A 21,967-nucleotide genomic window follows, 5' to 3' on the forward strand; every position below is an offset into this window, starting at 1 on the left:
ATGCACATGCAGGGGAGGGTGTGAGGTGTAAACTGTGTAAAATGCAAAAAAAGTACAAATGGTGATAATTATCTTCGCAGTTGCCATTCACAAAAATTGTTGGGTGATAACACAGACATCATGCAATGGTGAGCCGAAGTAATATATGCAGTGTGATAAACAAAACCTTTGTCCTTTCTCAAACCACAGGAAATAGAGTTGAATCTCTGGATGAATTGTGCTTCAGCAATTTCGTGTTGATATCCGCCTTTGAAATTACTTTGTTCAAGAATGGCCACCTTAAGGTCATTGACAAGAGCGTCCTTGTTTTATAATCTGCTATCGACAGTTCAGAATACACCTCATCTGCTTGTAGCATGTGGAAGAGCAGCCTGTGCATTACTTAATGCCTTAGTGTTCATGCTTGAGCAGTTACACTGTGCACTGAAGATGCATCTGCACTTCACTCAGGGCTGTTAAATATTCCTGAAGTATGATGACTGTAGGTAGTCATATTATCGAAGTTTTATTACAGCGCTTCCAAAAGCCAAAAACATGGACAGTGATTTACCAGAGACGGGACAGGCTGCAATGCACATTTCTTGTGTGGTTCGAGATACAGCTGTGCCCTAGTCCCAGACTGTCTTTGACAATAAGATGTGAAGTGTGGCTCCCCAGATAATGCGATGGGTAGTCAGAACAGGGCCAGCGTCAAGGGTAGGCATGGTTGGGGACTGGCAAGTGCCCCCTGGATTTGCTCCTGCTCCTCACCTTTGCAACCTGCTTGGTCACCTGCCTCTTGCTTTGGCCAGACAGCGGAGTTGGTGAGAAGGTAGGGCAGGAGATGCCACTTTCTACTTGCTCATTCACTCTCTGCCTATCCAGCAAGCAAGCAGTAACAACTGTGAGTGAATGGATGAGGAGCTGGAACAGCTGATGGCAATGGCAGTGAGAGCATAGACTCCCTGAGGGAGAGGGGGCATTGAGGGCGTCTTGCGCAAGGCCCCTCCAAAACTGGAGCCAGCACTGCATCAGGGCCCGCATATCCACTTTAGGCTCATGCGCCTTCCTGCTCTGGGGCTTAATTTCTCTCCTCCGTTGTGGTTGTTCCTCCATTTCAACATGCACACGTATGCGTGGGATCAGGCAAGTCATCGAGCAAAAGTGCGCTCGGCTGGATTTGTTTCTCTGGCTGAATGTTTGTTTGGGTAACCTTTGGGGACAAATGGCTCGTAATTAAATGTGGGTTTGGGAAGGAAAAGAAATTCAAGCACTTGATTTTATTCCCTAATAATTTTGCAACCACTGTTTGGGAGCCGGGCGCGGCACGCAGGCAATGTACGCCCCTTCAGTTGAGAGGCGCCTGAAAAGATCAGTATAGCTGGCGAGTCTTGACAGTGTGTGCATTTCGCCCGCCCCCCCAACTGCCCTGGAGATAACTTTGGAGGAATATTGGCGCCTCTCTGTTCAACCCGCATCCCTGCTGGGTCTAATGCTTTGTGCAACAGTTCCACATATTTTTCTTTTCTTTTTCTTCCTTCACCCTCCGCCCCCCCTCTCCTTCCACCCCCTCTACAGTTGTAATTTGATCTCTTAGGCCTGGTCCACTCCTCTGGAAAGACTTATATTAACTATTTCCTCTCAGCTGAGAATCGTGCTTAGTTCTTAAAGTGCTGCAGTCTGTAGTTGTGGGCTCAAATGGAGATGAACCTATGATTCCACATCCTTCCACATCTCTCAGACAAAAGCAGGGACGTGTGTGTGTGGTGTCTGTGTGTGTCTGTAGTCGTGACACTCCTGTTCTCACACCAAGGATCACTGATAGCAAGTTATACACTATATGGTGCCATAGTGTTTGTAGCTACTCACATGAGTGAGTACCTAATCTAGAAGGACGTTCTAATTCCCATACCTGGTTTTAACTTTGTCATCTGGCTAAAGGAAGTGGAATCTCTGATACACATAAGTACATTCTAATACAGCCTCCCTCAACCTGGTGCCCTCCAGATGTTTTGGACTTCAGCTCCCATCAACTTCAGCCTGCATGGTCAATAGTCAGGAATCCTGGGAACTGTACTTCAAAATATCTGGAGGGCAGTGGTTTGGGGGAGGCTGGTTTAATACAAATGTTAAAAGACAACACCACACTCTCTAAGTAGGGACAACACAGGGACAACAAAGAGGCATGTGAGACCTTGAAGTCTAACTGTTAGACTCTAGCAGGTTTATTATGGCATAAGTTCCATGGACTACAGTCCTCTCCATCACAAGCATGAAGTGCCATCTTCAGTTGGCAGAAATATACACACATGGCCACAAAGAGTAAGGGGAAAATAGAAGTATCAAATGGCAGTAAAATGCAGAACATCCATAACAAGGGCTTCAGCAACTACTGCTGTTGTGAATGATCACTTGGTTTATTTTAAGATGTACATAGAATTGTCCACATTTTATCTGACAATCCTGCCAATTAAAACCATCTTGCAAAAGGTCTCTTGAATCAATGGCTTTCTAATTCAGATCATCCTATGGTGACACCTTGTTAAAGCACACATCTTTGTCCTGTGTTTCTGTTGTGCTCAGGCACACTCCCTCTTGCATATGCAAATTGGACACACAGCTTGCCTGTCCCCAGCTAATCTAACCATGATTAAGGCTTTTGTTGGTGCTGGTGTTTCAAAACCAGTTTCAAATCCTGGCTCAGATAGAAGACTACTCCATCTAGTTCTTCTGGTGCCTCTCCTAAGTGATCAGGTTATGCGTTATAACTTGAGCTAATCCCATCCCACTCTTGCACATTTTTACACAAATGACTTCCCTCTCCCCCCTCCCCAGCCCCGAAAAATACAGCTGCTGGTTATTTGACTTTGACAAGAGATTTTAAAATAAACCCAACTGCATTAACTGAAATATCTCCATCTGCTGTTCTGTTAATGCGATCATGGCGAGGTTCACTCCATCTGATGTCTAAGTGGGATCACCACCAATATCCATTTTCTGCTCAGGGAACCTCATCCTCTTACAGCTGTTGTACAACCTGGGCATTTCCCTGGATGCCTCTGATGACAGATGCTGAAGGCAAGCAATGGGGGAAGGCAAACTCCACTTTGCCTTGCTTATGAGCTTTCAGATGCGTCTGGTTGGAGATAGATGAAGTAGATGAACCTGTGGTCTGATCCAGCATAGCTAGTTCTTGCAGTCTTACTCACTTCTTCACCTTTAACCAATGCTTCAGGTACAGCACAGAGAGCAGTGATGTAGTTCAAAAAAAACCCCCATATGTAGAGCTGTTAAAGCCCACTTTAAATCAAGTTTCTGGTTGCAATAGGTTGGTAGTCTAGTTCACACACTAAAAATATATGCATGGCCTGGTGGGTCAAGCACTATTCATACATCCTTGGTTTATCTTTTTCACGTAGAAAATCATGTCTTAACTTGACATGTTTGATAAAAGGCTTTCTCCTGTGTCGTTTCCAAACTATGAAATATGCTCTCTCAAGAGCTACAATTGCCTCCCACTATTTTATTTTATTAATTAATCAATTCAATTTATACCCTGCTTTTCCACCAAGAAAATGTCACTAAAGGCTTTCTTGGCTTTTAGAAAGGGCATGAAGACACATCTTTTTAAACTAGCCTTTTAAATTATGTAGTTGCTTGCATGTTCTAATGTTTTACTGATTTTATTGTTTTAGGTAGTTGTGCATTGCCTTGATGAGTTTTTAGCAAATAAGGCAATATATACATGTTAATAATAAATAACCCATTTTTGGCTCGGGCACTGCTCACTTCTGGCTTTGTCCCCAACTGTGGTTGGAATGTGGCCCCTAACCGATTACCTCTGGGGAATACAGATCTCAGTGAAAAGAGGTTCCCCACCCCGTCCTAAATGGTATGGTTACGAAGGAGTTCAGGCTCAGTCCCAGTGGTCCTGATACATGATGTGGGAGGACGTAGTTGGGAGGAGTGGAATTGTGCAGTGGACATCTCTGTGGCTGAACGTCTTGTAAAACAAAGCAGGAAGAATTTGAGCAAGTCCTGGATTGGCTCCCAAGAGGCCTAGATGGAAATATCTGTGTTCTTCTAAAGGAAATCGAAAATATCAAATTGACTCACCTATCCTAAACGTTCTCATTTCGGTTTTGAAGTGGTTGAAATTATGTGCTCCGTTTTGGTAGTTAGTGGGCTAATTTGTATTTGTCTTGACGGTAGGGAGATAGGATTTTTTTTTAAAAAAAACCCACCAAGTTGGTGTTCAAGCATAAAGCCGTTGAAATGATCTTCCTCATTTGTACTCTTTTGGCATTGAGTGTGTTAACCTTGTTGTTCTTGAGCATTAATGGGGGCAGGCTTAGTAATCCCATTTAGTAATTCCACTGGAATTCTTCTGGAATTCTGCATTCCTGCAGCTGCAGTTCTGAAGAGAACTTATGATATAGAAAGCAGAAACACTCAGAATTGCTCAGTTTCAGGGTATGCTCTTGTGACACTCCCTACAATGAGACCACATTGCAGTTTCCCAGAACTGTTTTCCCGTCGAGGCGGGCCAGGACTGCCCCACGCTCTGTGTTACGTAATGCCCAATTTTCCTATGGTTTAACTTTCCCTCCACCCCACCTTTTCCTCAGCCCTGTGTTTTGATGAAAGCGTTTTCAAAATGTGTTGTGATACAGAGGTATGATGGCTCTTTTAATTCCAGGTACGGGTTTGCCTGGCTGTGCCCAAGGAATGCTTGTTTTACAAAAATAGCATAGATTAGTTGTGGCTGGTTCTTCCCAGCCTGTTTTTACATAGGTGAACCTTGCGTCTGCTTTTAGGCAAATTCACAGAGCAAAGAATAGAAGGCGTCCTTTACCACAAGGGGCTTAAGCTCCTTAATGTGACTAAGGCTACCTGCGGGATCGCCTTCTCCCGTACAATCCGCCCCGCACACTCAGGTCCTCTGGGAAGAATCCACTTCAGCTAGCAAAAACTAGATTAACAACTGTTACCCGGAGGACCTTCTCTTCTGCTCCCAGACTGTGGAATGGCCTGCCGGAGGAGATTTGTCAACTTGACAGTCTTTTAGAATTTAAAAAAGCAATAAAGACTGATCTATTCCGGCAGGCCTATCCAGTGAAATTTTAGAATGTTTTCAGGATGTTTTAATCATGTATGGTATGTTATAATTCATTTTAATGTGTATTTTATATCATGTTTTTATACTGTTTGTTTTACACTTTGAATTGTTTTAGTTTTTGTGAACCGCCCAGGGAGCTTCGGCTATTGGGCGGTATAAAAATGCAATAAATAATAATAATAATAATAATAATAATAATAATAAGAAGAAGAAGAAGAAGAAGAAGAAGAAGAAGGAGGCTCACTGGTAGACTTGCACTGCAAACCTTTCCTCTTGTGAAGAGCATCACATCAAGAGGGAAACCGACTGGCCCAAAAGAGGAACAGTTATAAGAACCTCTTAACCAGATACTAGTGCCTGAGTTGGCTTTTCCACTCCTTGACCTTCTCAATATCCTTTTCTTTTGTGTTGTGTCTTTAGATTGTAAACTTGAGGAGCACGGTCTGTCCCCTTATTGTTTATGGGCCAAATTCAAAGTCCTGGTTTCAACCTATAAGGCCCTACATGATTTGGGACCCTAATATTTCAAGGGTTGCCTCTTTCCACCTGAAGCTCCCCTGCCCCTGAGGTCAGCTTCAGAGGCACTTCTCTGTGTGCCCCCCACCCACCCCCGAGAGAGGATCAGGGTGTGTAGCAGTCCAGGAACAGGGCTTTTTTGGTGATAGCTCCACATTTATGGAATACTCTCCCAAAGGAATTTAATCTGGCGCCAGTGCTCTCATCTTTGTGGCACCAGAAGGAGACATGCTTATTGTCCCAGGCATTTGGATATGAAGTTATGGCCCAGTCCTGGGCTGCTTTGGTGGTGTTCTTTTGGAACATTTTTCACAGTGTGTTTTTATGGTGTTTATTTTTAGTTGTAGTATTATTGTGCTTAGAATTCATATTGATGTTGTTTTCCCCCAATAACAATAACAACAACAACGTTATTGTCATGCTGGATCAGACCCATGGTTCATCTAGTAATACTGACTCTTTTCTTTCAGCTTAGGTAGTTTGTGTTTTGTGATAAATCCACTGGCTCATATTTTTAGTAGTATAATTATTATAGAATTACCTTTTTTCCTGCTTTAAACTGGATTCCTGCACTAAACAGGAGGTTGGACTTGATTTCCTAGATTTCCCATTCCAGCTGTGTGAACTTCAAGGTCATCAGGGTGCTGCAGTTCAGTGATAGAGCACATGCTTTGCATTGCAGGAGTCCCGTGTTCAATCCCTGGGAAAGAAACCTGGGCTGGATCTACACTACTGCTTTAAAGCGCTTTATAACAGTTATAAAGTGCTTTAAATGCTTTAAAGCACTATAAAACTGTTATTAAGCGCTTTAAAGCAGTAGTGTAGATCCGGCCACAGTCTACATACGATGGACTCAAACCCATAAATATAAGATGGAGAACTAGGTTGTCAGTAGCAGAAGTTTGAAAGTAAACAATCAAATAATAAACAATTAAAATTTCAAAGAAATTAAGATTTCCATGCAACTTTGGGGCTGAGTTGCTTTCTTATTAAAGGTCAGCTCTCAGGTCCGCAAGCCAAATCCAGTCTAGCCCTACTAAGTTCCTCAGAGGGCCACAGAATTTGGTCCTTGGCCAAAAAGAGGGCCAATTCCTGTTTTGAACAGTACAGGGCACCTAGACATGTGATCTGATAGATATAAAAAATGCTTATGTCAAGAGATGTTTCAATCAATACACAGGATTTTAGCAATACAGATAATTGTCTTTGTTCTTCCCTCCCTTTCTCAGTATAAAAAGGTTTGGGAAATGAAGATTTTAAAGATGGAATTAGACATCATGTTATGTAAGGCACTACTGCTTTAAAGCACTTTATAACAGTTTTGACAACTTTTGGGGCCCAGGACACACTGCATATACAGTTTTCAAACTGTTTTCAAAGTGCTTTAAAGCGCTTTAAAAGCAGTTGTATAGATCCCCCCCTGCCTGAAACCCTGGAGAGCCATTGCTGCCAGTCAGTGCTGACAATATGGGGCTAGATGAACACAGTATAAGGCAGCTTCTTACGTTCCTATGTCACTTCCAACACGAGGTGTCTGCTCTTCCTCCGAGTTCCTTTGTGTGTGTTTTTACTCCCTTCAGAAAACATATGCTGCTTCTGAGGCCAGAAAGTGAAGATTCCCCCTGTCCCTTTAGAAACTTTCAAAGGGCTACTGGTATTCCCCAAAGAGTCCCGTGGTTGACCCTCCACCCTAATAAAGTAGAGCTGTGAGGGGTTAAGTGTACGGTGGGCGTTCCTTGCTTTCCTGATGTCATGAAGTCAGACAACCAGAGCCTGAAGGGGGCCCTTTGTTGGCAGTTCAACGTAAGCAGCCTCTGCTTGCACGGAGTGCCTGTCGGACTGAGCCGGAGGGTGGAATGGCAAATTTTAGGAGCTCTTACTCGAAGTAACTTATCCCGGCTCTTTTTTTTTTTTTTTTTTACAATAACAGCCACCTCTCTTCTCCTGCCTGCCTTCCTGAGCTAATCAAGAAACTCTGAAGAATGTAAAAAGGAAAAGGCTTAAGTTTTTAAAAAAATAATTGTGTGGGGAGAGGCACAATGGAGTATGTAAAAAATGGATGATTCGACGCTTTGGCTTCCTGAGTTAACAGTATTAGGAAGGCTGGATTTGTAAACTTTTTGGACTGGGGGGAACTTTGTGTGGAGTTTTCAGGAGAAGAGGAACGGGGAAAAAGAGCGCAAAACCAAGGCCCTTGCTCTAATCCATGAAAATGTTGGAGATTTGTCTGAAATTAGTGGGTTGCAAGTCGAAAAAAGGACTCTCCTCATCCTCCAGCTGTTATTTGGAAGGTAAGTTCAGAGCTGCGGCCGTTTGAAGTGCCCCCCTCCTTTCTTCTTCGGTGGATTCGGGACGGATAAGTTGTCTTTCTTGGAGGCCCTTGAGCTGGAATCTTCTGTCTGGACTCCCTTTGCTTAGGCCTCTGGTAAATTGTACTTTTGTGCCTTCGAAGAGGAGCAGCTGCATCTGAGCGGGGCTGATGGCCCTTCCCCAAAATTATCCTGAGCTTGATTGTTTTACGTCCTGGGAGAGCAGGGGAGGGCAAGAAGGAAACTTGTACTCTAGGTGGGATCCACACATCTGCCAAACCAGGTGATTTTTATTAACTACAGTATACAAAAGCGTGCCTGCTTCTTTTCCATTTATGGTTGAAGACTATCAAGAGCGCCTACTGACAACCCACTAAACAAAACCTTATCTACATGCCTTGAGGTTCTTTTATGCCTAGACCAATGCCTTTTAGAGAGGAGGGCAAAGCTGTGCGGGCCTTCAAATAATTATTTAAAATAAGGCAGTCTTGGAAAGAGATTTCGAGTAATTTTTCTAAAAAGTGGACTCAATAATATAGAAAGTGTATGTTTGTATGCATTTGGTGGCAGCAGTGGTAGTTTTGCTTTTTTATGATTTACATCTTTTAAATTTCTCCTTTGGTGTCCATCTACAAAAACTTCACGAATTCTTTGGCATGCATGTTTCCTAAGAGTGACCTTCTAAGCCACTTGAGAGTTAGGAGAGAAAAGGTAATCTTTGCTGAATACAGCTTTCCCCAACCTGGTGACCTCCAGATGTGTTGGACTACATCTCCTAGAATTCCTAGTCAGCATGGCCTATGGCTGGCAATTATGGGAGTTGTAGTCCAACACATCTAGAGGGGATCAGGTTGGGAAAGTCTGCTTTAATGTATACCAGTAGAGGGAGAGATTGGTAATATTAAGTATGGTCTTCGTTTGGAATGTTGGAGTCAGAATTCCATTTTAATTCTGTCACAGTCTTTTATTTGAACTTGAGCAAGTTACTTAATCTCACCATCCCAATACCTCTCTTCTGCCATGAGCAACAATATGTAGTGCTTTTCCTGCCCAGGATGTCTCTTCCGGCACGGTTTGGCTTCTTCATGCAGACCATGGCTTTCGGGTTCTTTCCAGGGCTTTGGACAGTGGCTTGGCCAAGGATTCTGGATGCCACTCAGATGTAAACATCACGCGTGCCAAATGGCTCTTCTCGTTTGTCAATTTAGAAAGCGGAAACGAGGTCACATGAATGTCTTGAACCAGTTAGCACTCTTGTCTTGCTTGAGGGTTGAAGGTTGGCCGGAGAATTTTCTATGAGAAACTAAACATTTGAGAAAGTGGATCATAAAGTTTCTAAAAGTACCCTTGGGATGAAATTGTAGTCCTCTTGTAAAAGTTTCGGAATTGAGAAGCTACTTATTTTGGGGGGCGGGGGATATATTGGGGTCTCCCATCAGTTGCTGGGTTGTATTCTCAACACAAAGCAAAAGTGGAGGGGGGGGACTCTTTCTTTCCCCACAGTTTCCATTTTCTCAGCCAATTTTGCTTTTCCCAGTATTTTTCCAATGTTATGCCATCTTTATTGTACTATTAATTAGGTAGGCCTCAATGTCTGCAATCAGAGTTGGAGGGAAAAGATTCAAATTCTTAAGTGCCGGAATCACATTTAAAGAAGCCCTCATAAAAAATAAATAAATCCAGACCACTGGCCTCGGCGGCATTGAAAAAATCCAAGACACCTCAGGAATGTAAATCTGGCTCCCAAAAATTGTGACCTTTCCTCCATTTCTACATAGCACTGGACATTTTCTTATCTATAATTAGAAAATTGTATATAGCCCTTTAGTAACCAATTCGATTGGAAAGGGATAAAGGATGGTGGGTGTCCCCCCTACCCCATCAGTCCTGTAGCACACTCAGTTACTACACCATTCGGTCCCTGAACATATTCCTTTTGCCTTTAGGTTGGTTACTGGGAGCAGTGGGGTGCGTGGGCAGGGAAGTAAACAGGAACTCATCACTGATGAGTGGATTTGGCTGTGGAGTCTCCAGTTGCTTATCATTAGTATTTTGGGATGTTAGACTTTGTGACTGAGAGAGGGTTGCAACAGTTTGTTGGATGCCTCCCCGAGATGACGATTTGGAGTAGCCATAATTCATTCGTTGTCTTTGAGGGGCAGCTCATACCACTTGAGCTTGCTTCTGTTTATTTACTTATATTTTACCCTGTTTCCTGGGTAGAACCAATAGAACCAGCAAAATATACTATAAAAAACCCCCACAAAATAAAGACTGCAGAAAGAAGGTGCAGAAACACCCAAGAGTGCCATCAAAATAAACAGAAGAGCTAAAGTGATCCCAACAAGGAAGGTAGGCCAGCCGTGCCCCTTTAGGCAAGGTATTCCATAAAAGTGGGGCCTCCTTGGAGAAGTCCTCATGTCCCTGTCACCTCCCCACAAGGTGTGGCATGCTGGCAAATCTCAAAACATAGGGGGGAATATCTAAGAATAGTACACAGAGCAATTACTATCCACCTGTTGTCCTCTAACATCAGGGATGCTTGACTGGAGAGCACATGCCTCAGGTCTTGGTTCAGGTACAGACACACCTGGTCGTGGGTTAGTCCTAATAGGCCTATAAAGCAGCAAGCCAAGAGTGATCTCCGTATTTTTCATACGCCGCAATAAACTATTTATTATTCTGCAATAAATAAATAGAGGGGAGGAGCTGTAACTCAGCTTTGTATGTAGAACGTCCCAGGTTTGACCCCTGGTGTCTCCAGGTAGGGCTGGAAAAGCTCCTGCCTGAAACCCTAGCAAGCTGCTGCTAGTTAGTGTTGACATTATTGGCTTAGATGGACCAATGGTCTGACCTAGTATGAGGTAGCTTCCTATGTTCCTATCCAAAACAGAGTTGACTTCAGAGGTGGAAGGATTTTTGTAATGGCTGCATCTCAAGAGTTCAAGCCATCTCTCGTTGTTTGTTTCTAATATTGGGATGCTATTAACCCCCAGAAGTTGAGCAGCCAAACATTTACTGGGGTGAATTGACAGTGTGAAATATTTCTTTCTTTCTTTGTTATATTTCTATACTGCCCAACTGGCTTATGCCTTCGGGGCAATTTACAAACATAAAAGACCAAAATCAACAATAAAGATCAAAGTAACCAAACAAAAACTCAACTATAAATGTATCAGAGGAATAGAACATTAAACATTAAGCACGTTAAAAAACATTAAGCAGCCAGCAGTAAAATTAATTATGACAGCAAACAAATTAAAGATTAAATGCCTGCTGCTGGCATATAAATGAAGACACTGTAAATGGGGGTGGGGAGGCACTACAATAAAATAAAATAAATATCTTTCTCTGGTAGGCATTTGTCGCACCATTGTGTTTTAGTTTGTAAGTGCTTCTGAATTCCCTCAAATGTTCCTCTGTGCACCAATGCAAAACTCATGCTGCATTCTCTCTCTCTCCTCTCTCTCTCCCTCTTTCTTTCTTTCTTTCTTTCTTTTTCTAATGCTTAGCCTGGTCCCTGTCCTTTCAGGACTTTGAAGTTATTTGACAAACCACCTTCTCCTGTATAAGCCTGCCCTGAACCTAAGGTCAGCCTCAGAGGCCTTACTCTCTGGCCTACCACTAATGTCAGTTATGCCAGTGGGTACCAGAGACAGCCTTTTAAGTGGTGACCCCACACTTGTGTGGAATCTTCAGTGTCTGTCCTCCCCATGTTCATCTTACTATGTTTATTTGCATTTCTATACCACCCAATAGCCAAAGCTCTATGTTGGCATTACAATAACATGTAGTTTAACTTAACTGAAGAGTTCTCTCTGTGTAAGGGCCAGTCCAGGGCTGTATCCAGATCTAAAGGCAGTTCAGTTGGGACCTAGAGCTGGACCTGGGCCAAAGCAAGAGGTTGAGTTGAAGCCTGAAGTACAATTGGCAGGAGGTCTTACTTTGTTGACTAGGCAAGGGCAAAAAGTCAGGGCTCCTTGTATTAATACCAGACCTGGAAGCTTCACACTATCTGCCAATCACAGACCCTGATGTTGCATGAAAGCTTTGAGCATAGGTAGCTCACTAAGCCAAGTCTGATCCTGATCCTTCAAACTCCTCCAATAAGACACAGCTCTTTAATACCTTTTTTGCAGCTACTACTATCCACAGGGAAATAATTTTTTACAAAGACAAATATAGGTAAGAGAGCACACTTTTATTGGCCAAAGGCTAGTTAGGAAGTAGAATGCAAGCTCCATACAGCTTTTCTGCAGACAGAATTGAGAAGCAGAAGGTGTGGTGAATTGCTAAAACATGAGCTTCACATACCAAACAAGGTCTGTAACTGTTTGAGATGTCTGGCACTTCAGTCCAGTAAACTGCCTTCTCTGAGTGACTGGCAGGTTTTCCAGAGATTGAACCTGCCCAATGCTGCACTCTGAGGAGTCCTCAGAGCAAGGCATCAGGCAGGTGGCACTCCAGAGAGTTGTGCCAGCCGTTCTCCTACTGCAGCGCTTGTCCTGCCACAGCAGAAGAGCATGCAGTTGTCTTGGTGGTGGCAACAGCCTGTGACACACAGAATCTACCACCCTTCGGGATCTGTTGCCTAAGGCAGCGGATTCACCCCATCTCATGGAAGGGCCGGTCCTGGTAGCAGTTGCTTGTGGCTATCATGTTTCTTCCACAGGAGTGTGGTGGTCGCGTTCTGTACTGCAGTGTCTGTGACAGCCAAGAAAACTGGCCTGTGAATTGAGGGTTTACCCTTGAGCAGCCTCCCCCAATATGGACCCCTCCATTTGTGTTGGATCACAGCTCCCATCACCCAGAGTCAGTAGGATCAATGGAAATATTGGCTGGGGAAGATGGGAGTTGTAGTTCACATCTGGAAGGCAGCTCTAGATCATACCTCAGAATCCTGTACACTGAGCCAAGGTCCTTTGGCCAGGAAGTGTTCATAGGGTTAAGAAAAGAGGTTTGTAGGTTCAGATCAAAGGCCTATATAGTCCTCATTTGCTTTCCCACAGTATCTAACCTTTTGGGAAGCCCTCAACTTTCTCTCCTACTGTTACTCCCCAGCAACTGATATACCCAGTCATACTACTTCTATATGTCTCATAGGAATCGTGTCTTGTAGCCATTGATAGCCTTATCCTCCAATCCTTTTTAAGGTCCTATAAGTTGCTGGCCATCAACATGGAAAGAGTTTGGTGAGAAGTCTGGAAACCACTAACAGAAAGGGGTGAAGTCTGTGCTCATGCAGTACCTGATGCAACAAGCTTTCACGTCACACCAGTGCTGGATCCATATGTTAGATCCTAAGAGCCTCCACCGTAATTTAGGAGCTCATAGGATCTGACCAAAAGTAATTGTATATAATGTGTTATTTCATGCATGTACATTGCCTGGCATCACAGCTCTACAGGATGACTTACAGAGGGATTCTCATACCACCCACCCCAACAACACACTTTGAGAACTGTCACTGAAGTCCTTCTCAGGGTATCATCATTTGGTGGGTACCATCCTTGAGGGTCCCCTTCACTGTTGCCCCAGTGTTGTGAAGTGCCCTCTCATAAGAATCGCTGTTTGTGTTTACTCAGAAGTAAGTCCCTCTGTGTTCGATGGGGCTTATTTTCAGGTATAAGTGCAAAGGATTGGAGCCAGAGTTAAGGGCAAATTTAGTTGTGGTCTTTGCCATGGAGCTACTATTATATTGAAAAGTCTTTTGTTTATTATAAATATTTTTTTCCTGTCGTTCTATCAATCATGGCCAAGGCTGCCATGTGTCCAAGGTCCACCTTCTCTCTCAATAGCATTTATAATAAAATGCTCCTAGTATGAAGAAAGGGGATAGCGGTAATGTTTTCGTCCTCTACTAGATTCTGGAGGCCATCCCATAAAAATATAAGAAGAGCCATGCTGGATAAGCCGAAGGGTCCATCTAATCCAGCATTCTGTTCAAACATTGGCCCTCTCGAACCTTCAAGATTATTGTCAATTTTGCCATTATCCTAACAGGCCACATCTTCCATTGTAGGCATCCTTGAACTTTTCTATCCCGGTTATTTATTTATTTTAAAATCCCTTTGTGATCCTTCTTGACTGACCTAATAAATTCGATATAAAAATACCCATGGGTTCAAAGAAACTGTATGCTGTTTGTTTGTTTGTTTTCCTTATTTCATTCCAAAATTCTTTAACTCGCAGCTCCACCATATGTGGAGACAATCTGCATACGGACATCTTTGAAGTTCTGTTAGTTAATGTGTTTTGTGAGCTGTTTTTTTAAAAAAAAACATAGCCTTGGCTAGCTCATGCAATACCAATCCCTTAGCACTGTATTGTGGTGCTTATCTGAACTCTCCATTTGTGGCTGCCATAAGGCGCATTCTGTCTCATTCTTCCCACTTGATTCCACCTGGTAAATATTATCTTAAGAGGCAGGCAGGCCCAAGTGTTTGGCAGCTGTAGCCCTCCTCCTCCTCCTCCTCCTCGCCCCCATATTGCACCACGGAAAGGGGCACAGCAGATGGGGGGAGCTACAGTCTGGTCTTGGTGCAGATGTGGTCTTGAAAATGAACTGCATCCATATGTCCCAAAGAGAGGATAAAACGATCTCGCTGTTTTGTTTTTTTAAAAGAAGAGGCTGTTTTTTTAAAGCAGAAAACTTCCTTTAAAGCAAAAGCTTTTATTTAAACTCCTAATAAAACTTAATTCTAATGGAGAAGGGGAGGGAGAACCGTATTCAGGGCATGCTAGTGAAACCCCTTTGTTTGTAAAGTAACTAGAGAGGCAGTTTCTTTAACTCCCAGCCATAAGATTCTGCAGACATTCTTGTATGGTAAAAAGTGTCTTATTACAGTAACCCCAGACCGGCCCGGGCGCAAGAAGCAACCAATTGACGCTTGCTCTTGTTCTTGGAAAGAGCTGCTCTTTGTTTGAGCCAGATTCTGTTCCCAGTAAGCCTTGCTCATTGCGAACCCTGAAGCACGCACACCACCACCCCGTGATGGCATCATTAGATTCTGGGCAAAAGGAAACACAAAGTTGGTGCTACGTAGCAATATGTGGCCAATAAATTAGTCTGTGTAGATAGATTTAACGTTTGTATAATACTGTGCATTTTTCCTGATTTGTGTACATCTTGGATGCTGGTGTGTGTGTGTGTGTGTGTGTGAGAGAGAGAGAGAGAGAGAGAGAGAGAGAGATTAATGTCAGGAATGTGGCACCTGGGAAAGGGTTAAAATCCTCTCTCAATGACAGCAATTTCCATTCTATAAACCATGCATATTAAGGTCAATAATGCATGCTTTAGGGTGGAGTCCTGCGTTGAGCAGGGGGTTGGACTTGATGGCCTTATAGGCCCCTTCCAACTCTACCATTCTATGATTCTATATCATATCATGTACATTTGTCCCTCAGAGAGAGGAGAAACAACCAAGGTTTTTGTGGCACCTTTAAAGATGAACAAATTTATTGTGGCATCAGACTTCATGGTCCAGACTACAGCCCACTTCATCATCATGTATTTGCAGAACTGTCTAGGCCAGATGTCTTATTGCTGCTGAGTTTTTTGTTATGTTTTGCTTTTTGTTTGCTTTTGCTGCTTTATCATTGTATGGGTTTTTATTATATCGGATTTTGTTGTTGTTTTCCACCTTGGGAGGGTACTAACCCAACTTTGGAAGAGCGAGGAATGTTTTTAAAATGTTCACTGTTGAAATACATAAATCTTATAAGCAGCCTCGTTAGCAAGTCCAAAAGATCTATTGGCCCATTACATTATTTACTGGCCTCACTTGCCCACCCAGTCATATCCTTATTTACATTATATGGCTGCCCCAGCCTTCACTTCAACTCTCAGCCATCCCAAGGCCTCTTAATTCATTAAATATTTTTACTCATTCATTCTCCACTGTGGCCCGATTTTTTCTCTTGAAATGCTTGTGTGGTGTCACTCCTCCCTCTGTTTCTTAAAAGGTCTTCTATAATTTGCCTTTTCTGTGAAGGCCTTAATTACGGTTACTACCTTCACCATCATCCGAAGCTACACACACCTACCTGATTGAACACAGCAGGGCTTACTTCCAGATCAACATGCACAGGAATGTGCTGTAGGTTTGTGTAATTGTATCCATCTCCTGTGACCCTTCTTTTCCCCTGTTGTCATGACCACGATTTTGGAAGACAGGGACCCGTCTGCTTCCCCTTCTTCCATGTATATTTTACTAGAGAACAGACCTGGCTTCACATAGAATCATAGAATAGTAGAGTTGGAAGAGGCCTATAAGGCCATCGAGTCCAACCCCCATGCATTGGAATAGCCCTTAGTTTGATACAGCAAAACCTTCAAGCTGGACACATTGTGCTCGGAATGAAGTCGCGCCCATGGATACCCGTCTGCACAGCCCCTGCTATGTCTCTGCACTCCATTCCCGAGGGGGATAGCTATAACTCTATCTTTCACCCTGCTAATCTCCCCTGGCTTTGAACTATAATGACTGCAAAGCGAAGTGTGATTTAAGGAAGACTGCCCCTTGTGGCTGAAGATGTTGCTGCAGGCTCCAGCCACATGGATACATTTAAATTAATTTAAATTATTTAATGCATTTTTTAAAAATCAAAAGAACCCTGAGGTGCACACCCCTAGGGTGCCCTTAGCATGCATGCTAAGTTGCAGATGCCTAGGCAGCATGATTTTGTGTTATGATGCAGACAGATGGACATGCGGACAGACAGATACACACACAATTGTCTTTTATTATTATAGAAGATATTTACAGAGTTTCTAAGGCATCAGTACTGAATTCAATGGGACTTACTCCTGAGTAGACAATCTAAACCACCTTCCAGCAGATACCCCCAAAGCCGGGTACAAAACCAGTCAAAATATCACTTCTTAAGATTGCGGACTAAAAAACCAACGCCGAACTTTTTCTCCTTTGGAACGCTGTGAGGATGTTTGGAATTTTAGACTGAGACATCTGGAGGGCATCAGTTCAGGAAGACTGCTATAAAGCACCAGGTACCCTGAAGAATACAATTGCTAATAAATAGTTTGTGGGATGTTGGTGGCATAAAAGAGGAGCAGATTCATACTAAACAAAGAAGACCTGCTATTTATAAACTTACATTAAATATACAGGGTACAGTCCAGACAAAGTCTAGCCTTTGAAGTGCCTTTCATTTCAGTTGGAAAGTTAAGCAAGCACTTAGGTTCCTGCCTTTGAAGTCAATGGGACATCAAAGGGCTTCCCTTTATGTATGTATGTATGTAAAATATTTATATCCTGCCCTTCCACTGCATTTGTAGCAGGCAGGGTGGCTTACAACCGATTAAAAAACAATAAAACCCATCAGAAATTAAAACAACAACAATAAAATCCATCAGAAATTAAAACAATCAGCAACAGCAATAAGTAGCAGCAGAAACAGGTGCAGTAGATAAAGACATCCTCAAAATGTCTGCTGAAATTTAAATGTCTGCGTTGAGCAGTGAAAAGCAAGGAAAAGGGCCCCCAGACTCCTGAGTCAGGGAGTTTTACAGTCTAGGAGCAGCGACCAAGAAGGCCCTGTCCTGCTTGCAAATGAGCTGGGACTCAGAAGATCTTATTTATTTATATTTATTGCATTTATATACCGCCCCATAGCCGAAGCTCTCTGGGCGGTTTACAAAAGTTAAAAACAGTAAACATTAAAACGAATATACAAAATTTAAAAACATAAAAGCATAAAAACAGTAATCTTATGAAAACAGCTATGCTGGGTTCCATTAAAAACAAACAAACTCAGCATATGTTGTTAAATGCTGTTAAATGCCTGGGAGAAGAGAAAGTTGGCGCCAGGCAAGCCTCGTCAGGGAGATCATTCCATAATTGAGGGGCCACCCCTGAAAAGGCCGTCTCCCTTGTTGCCATCCTCCGAGCTTCCCTCGGAATAGGCACTCGGAGGAGGACCTTATATGTAGAGCGCAGTGAGCGGGTAGGTTCATGTTGGGAGAGGCGTTCCATCAGGTATTGTGGTCTCATGCCATGTAAGGCTTTATAGGTCAAAACCAGCACCTTGAATTGGGCTCGGAAATGTATAGGCAGCCAATGCAGGTGGTGGAAAAGGTTGGCTGCTGTGGAGGGTAGTAGTCCCTTAGGTATCCTGGACTCAACCTATGTAGGGCTTTAAAGGCCATCACCAACACTTTGAATTGTGGCCAGAAACAATCCTGGACCAACAGAACTTTCCGGAGAGTTGTTCAAAAGTAGCGCATTGCAATAATCCAACCTGGAAGTAACTGTGGTGTATGTGTCACCATGGGGAGGTCAGAACTTCCCCAGAATGGGCACAGTTCGCCAATCTTCAGCCATTTGGCTCCCCATGGCAAGGCTGGTGCCACCGCTGGGGAGCATGACGAGCGACCATCCGCCCTCCCAGGTTTGAATCTGCGGAGGGGTGTGTGCCAACCTTATTTATTTTATCCCACTCTTCAGCCAAAAAGGCTCCCAGAGCGGCTTCTTACATATTAGATTTCTAAGTGTGGGTCACATACAGTTCATTGTATAAGCCCTTCGGTTCAGTCCCTAGAATTAGGAAGCTATTTAATAAGCCTTAGGGCAGGCTGTGAAGGATGCCTGCCTAAAACCAAGGAGAGCCACCGATGGTCAAGGTAAGAGGTCACTGATTTGCCTGAGCATAATACATCTCTTTACACCTTGATGCCACAGGCTAGCCTAGTGGTCCACCACAATGGCACATTGCAGGATCCTGAACGCATCTAAGCATCCTTGCTTGCTTTGACCCATTGAAGGGCACTTTGGCGAGCAATGCAAAGAATATATGCTTTTTCTTCAGCTGTCACCAAATGATGGAAAAGATTTACATTAATGAATTGCTTGTCATTAGGGAGCTCTCTTAGCTTGTTTCTCTGCCATTCCGGGATGTGTGATCATGTAAGCCATTGCAGCCTTGTTAAATAAACAGCTCGAGGGATGCTTTTGCTGCAGTGAGAGAGAAATCAGCCTACCGAAAATTACTTAAAATAGGGGAAGGGTGCAATCTTGTTCCTTAAGTGCTGGGAAAAACCAGCACTTTTTCTCCAGAGTCAAAGCGCTAGTTAGAACATCAGCATTTAAATCTTCCTCCTCCATATGTATGCACTGATGGTGTGATTTAAGAGGTGAGCTACTCTATAGCATAATGGCCAAGATACTGAGCTGTGAGCCAAGACGGCCTGGGTTCAGATCTCAGCTCTGCTGCTCTCTCTCAGGCCCTTTCTACAACTAAGGATTATTCCAGGAAAATGGAGGGATCACCCCTGTCTGCTCCCGAGATCCCCTGTGTGTCATTTGGATGCACAGGGATTATCCCGGGACAGTCCCAGGAAAAAAGGCAGGTGTAGAAACGGCCTCAGTCTCAATGCCCGTATTTTACTTAATTCCATATTTTAACCTATATCAATTTCTGCTGTGTGGTTTTATCCTGGTTGTGCTTTTTATATTGTATTTTGTATTTGTGTTTTTAGACTGTGGGTTGTTTTATTATGCTTTTCATGGTTTTAACTTTTGTGAACCGCCCAGAGAGCTTCGGCTATTGGGCGGTATAAAAATGTAATTGCCCCTTCTGCAATATGGGGATAACAATACGAAGGTCTGCTTTAAGGATCATTAATGGGCATTCTTAATTGCTGCTATACATTATTAATTGAAGACTGCAATTCGTAAAAGTTACTGGCTCACACCTGCCCGCATGTACTTGTGCTAGTAATTTGTGTAAAAAACATGTGGAGTGTTGTTGTTTTGAAGGTCCTAGGTTTCCTTGTCTAGAGGCAATTCTCCACACTGACAAATGGCTTGTATTACTATTATTAATCTGGAAAAAGTGAACTAAAAAGCCTCAACCACGTGTTCCACGCCCTTATGGCTTTTGGTTGCCTCTTTTTTGGGGGGAGGGGGGCATCGTTTTCTAGCTCTATGATATCCGTTCTGAGATGCGGCAACCAGAACAGTACACAATATCCCAAATGCGGCCACCCCATAGATTTGTGCAACAGAATTACGGCACTGGTGGGTTACAGTACATTTTGATCCCTATCATAATAATTCCTAGCTTGGATTATTTTTCTCTGCCGCTTCACAGCTGGTATTTTTCTTGATATCATGACCCCACAACATCTTTGCTGGTTAGCCTCTGTCAGCTGAGACCCTATCAATACATCAATGTGAAATTTAGGATTTTTTTTTGTTCCAGTGTGCATCATTCACACCATAAACACCATTTGACATTTTGTTGTCCATTCACCCAATTTGGAGAGCTCTTTCTGGAGCTTTTTGCAGACTGTTTGGGCTTTCACCATCCTGAATAATTTGGTATCTTCAAACTTTGCCACTTCACCCCTAAAAACTAACAATCTAACCTGCCGCTTGCTACAACCCCCTTGAAAAGTGCTTTTCTACAATTCAGACTTCTTGGAATTACCCAGTAAATGCTGGGCAAAGGAACTTTCCTTTCACCTGTCTTGTTCCATTCAAATATGGGCCAGTATAGGTGTCAGCACCTATGGGCAAGATTGTTCCTCTGCTTATGAAATGTGGACCAAATTGGAGGTTACAAATTCAGGATGCTCATCTTCAATTACTTCGGTGCAAACAATCAAGGCATGGCGCTGCTTGTGTAAGCAAGCCTTTAAGTATTGTCAGCCAAGTAAATAGCAGGTCTGGGGAAGGAAGTCTGCCTCCACTTTTGAAGGCTGGGTTTAGGGGAAGTGAGTGTGTTGTCTGGACGTCCATGGGATGTGGCATTTGTTCTTGTCAATGGATATTGGATGGTGTCTTTCCGTTGGGGCTCCCTAGCTGTTGGAAGACTTTGGACGTTGACTCCCTTCCAGTGTTTGTTGTTAAATTGTTGAGGAAAAGCTCGAAAGTTTAGTCTGAGGTGGAAGTCCTTGTGTTCAAGAGACTTTTCTGTAATCTAAAAATGACAACTTGTGGTTTGGGAAGTAACTAGTAAGAAAAAGATAAACATTTTGGAATGCTCATACGGAGAGAAGGCGTTCTTTTATCACCACTGTAGGGCTTTGGAGTGGACAGAGCACATCGAAAAGATTATGTCAGTAACCCTTCACCTCTCTTGCTACCAATTTGGATGACTTTAAAAGGGAATTGGATAAATTCCTGGAGGAGAAGGCTGTCAATGTCTATCAATATAGGCTATCAATATACTAGTCCTGATGGTTGTGTGCTACCTCCAGTATCTGAGACAGTAAACCTGTGTGCACCAGTTGCTGGGGAACATGGGTGGGAGGGTGCTGTTGCACTTTGTTGGTCCCTGGCCGATGGCTGGTTGGCCACTGTGTGAACAGAGTGCTGGACTAGATGGACCTTTGGTCTGATCCAGCAGGGTGCTTCTTATGTTCCTATGTTCTTAACCCGTAGGACAGGGGAGCAGAAATGCAGGCCCCGAGGGTTACGTTATTATCGTATAATGCCCTAAACAACTTGGGACCAGGATATCTAGCAGACCACCTTCCCTTATATACACCCAGATGACATTTACGATCGTCAAAGAAGGCCCTGCTTGTCATCCCAAAAAGAACAGAATGTCGCCACAAAGAACCTTGATGACAGACCTTCTCTGCAGCGGCACCCACCCTCTGGAAAACCCTCCCTCGTGCGGTTTGGGAGGTGGAAAATGTTAACATCCTTTAAACGCCTCCTGAAAACACATCTTTTCAGACAGACTTTCCCTGGGCTATAACTTATTTTTGGTTTTATATGGATTTTTTTTTAAAAAAATTATTAGTTTTACATCTTAAAATACAACAACATAATACTAATTAAAACACATAAATCAATACATAAATTGCTTACAATTCCACATTTGTAATTAGCATTTTTACATAATCACATAACATAACATAAGTGCTCCCTTCCACCCTTCGTGATCTATTCCTGCTTCCAAAATCTCATTGTTTCTTCTGGTGGTGGTTTTCCACTCCCCTTAGAGAATACATATTCTAGGAACTGTTTCTTATATGGAATTTTAAAAAAAACAAAACAAAAAACTTTTAAGA

At 43.1% G+C, this 21,967-nt stretch overlaps 1 protein-coding gene across 2 annotated transcripts in view; it reads left to right on the forward strand.

The window, feature by feature from the left end:
- Window positions 1-21,967, forward strand: part of ABL1 (ABL proto-oncogene 1, non-receptor tyrosine kinase) — a 132,694-nt gene that overhangs the window by 65,878 nt on the left and 44,849 nt on the right. The window contains exon 1 of one of the 2 annotated variants that reach the window (XM_063144922.1): window positions 7,536-7,905. The exons of the other annotated variant lie outside the window; for it this stretch is intronic. Within the exon in view, the coding sequence (XP_063000992.1) occupies window positions 7,821-7,905 (85 nt within the window). The 5' untranslated portion in view covers window positions 7,536-7,820. Of the gene's footprint in view, window positions 1-7,535; window positions 7,906-21,967 lie in introns of those variants that run through there. 2 annotated transcript variants of the gene reach the window in all.

This window comes from Elgaria multicarinata, chromosome 19 (assembly GCF_023053635.1).
Source record: "Elgaria multicarinata webbii isolate HBS135686 ecotype San Diego chromosome 19, rElgMul1.1.pri, whole genome shotgun sequence".
NCBI lineage: Eukaryota > Metazoa > Chordata > Lepidosauria > Squamata > Anguidae > Elgaria > Elgaria multicarinata.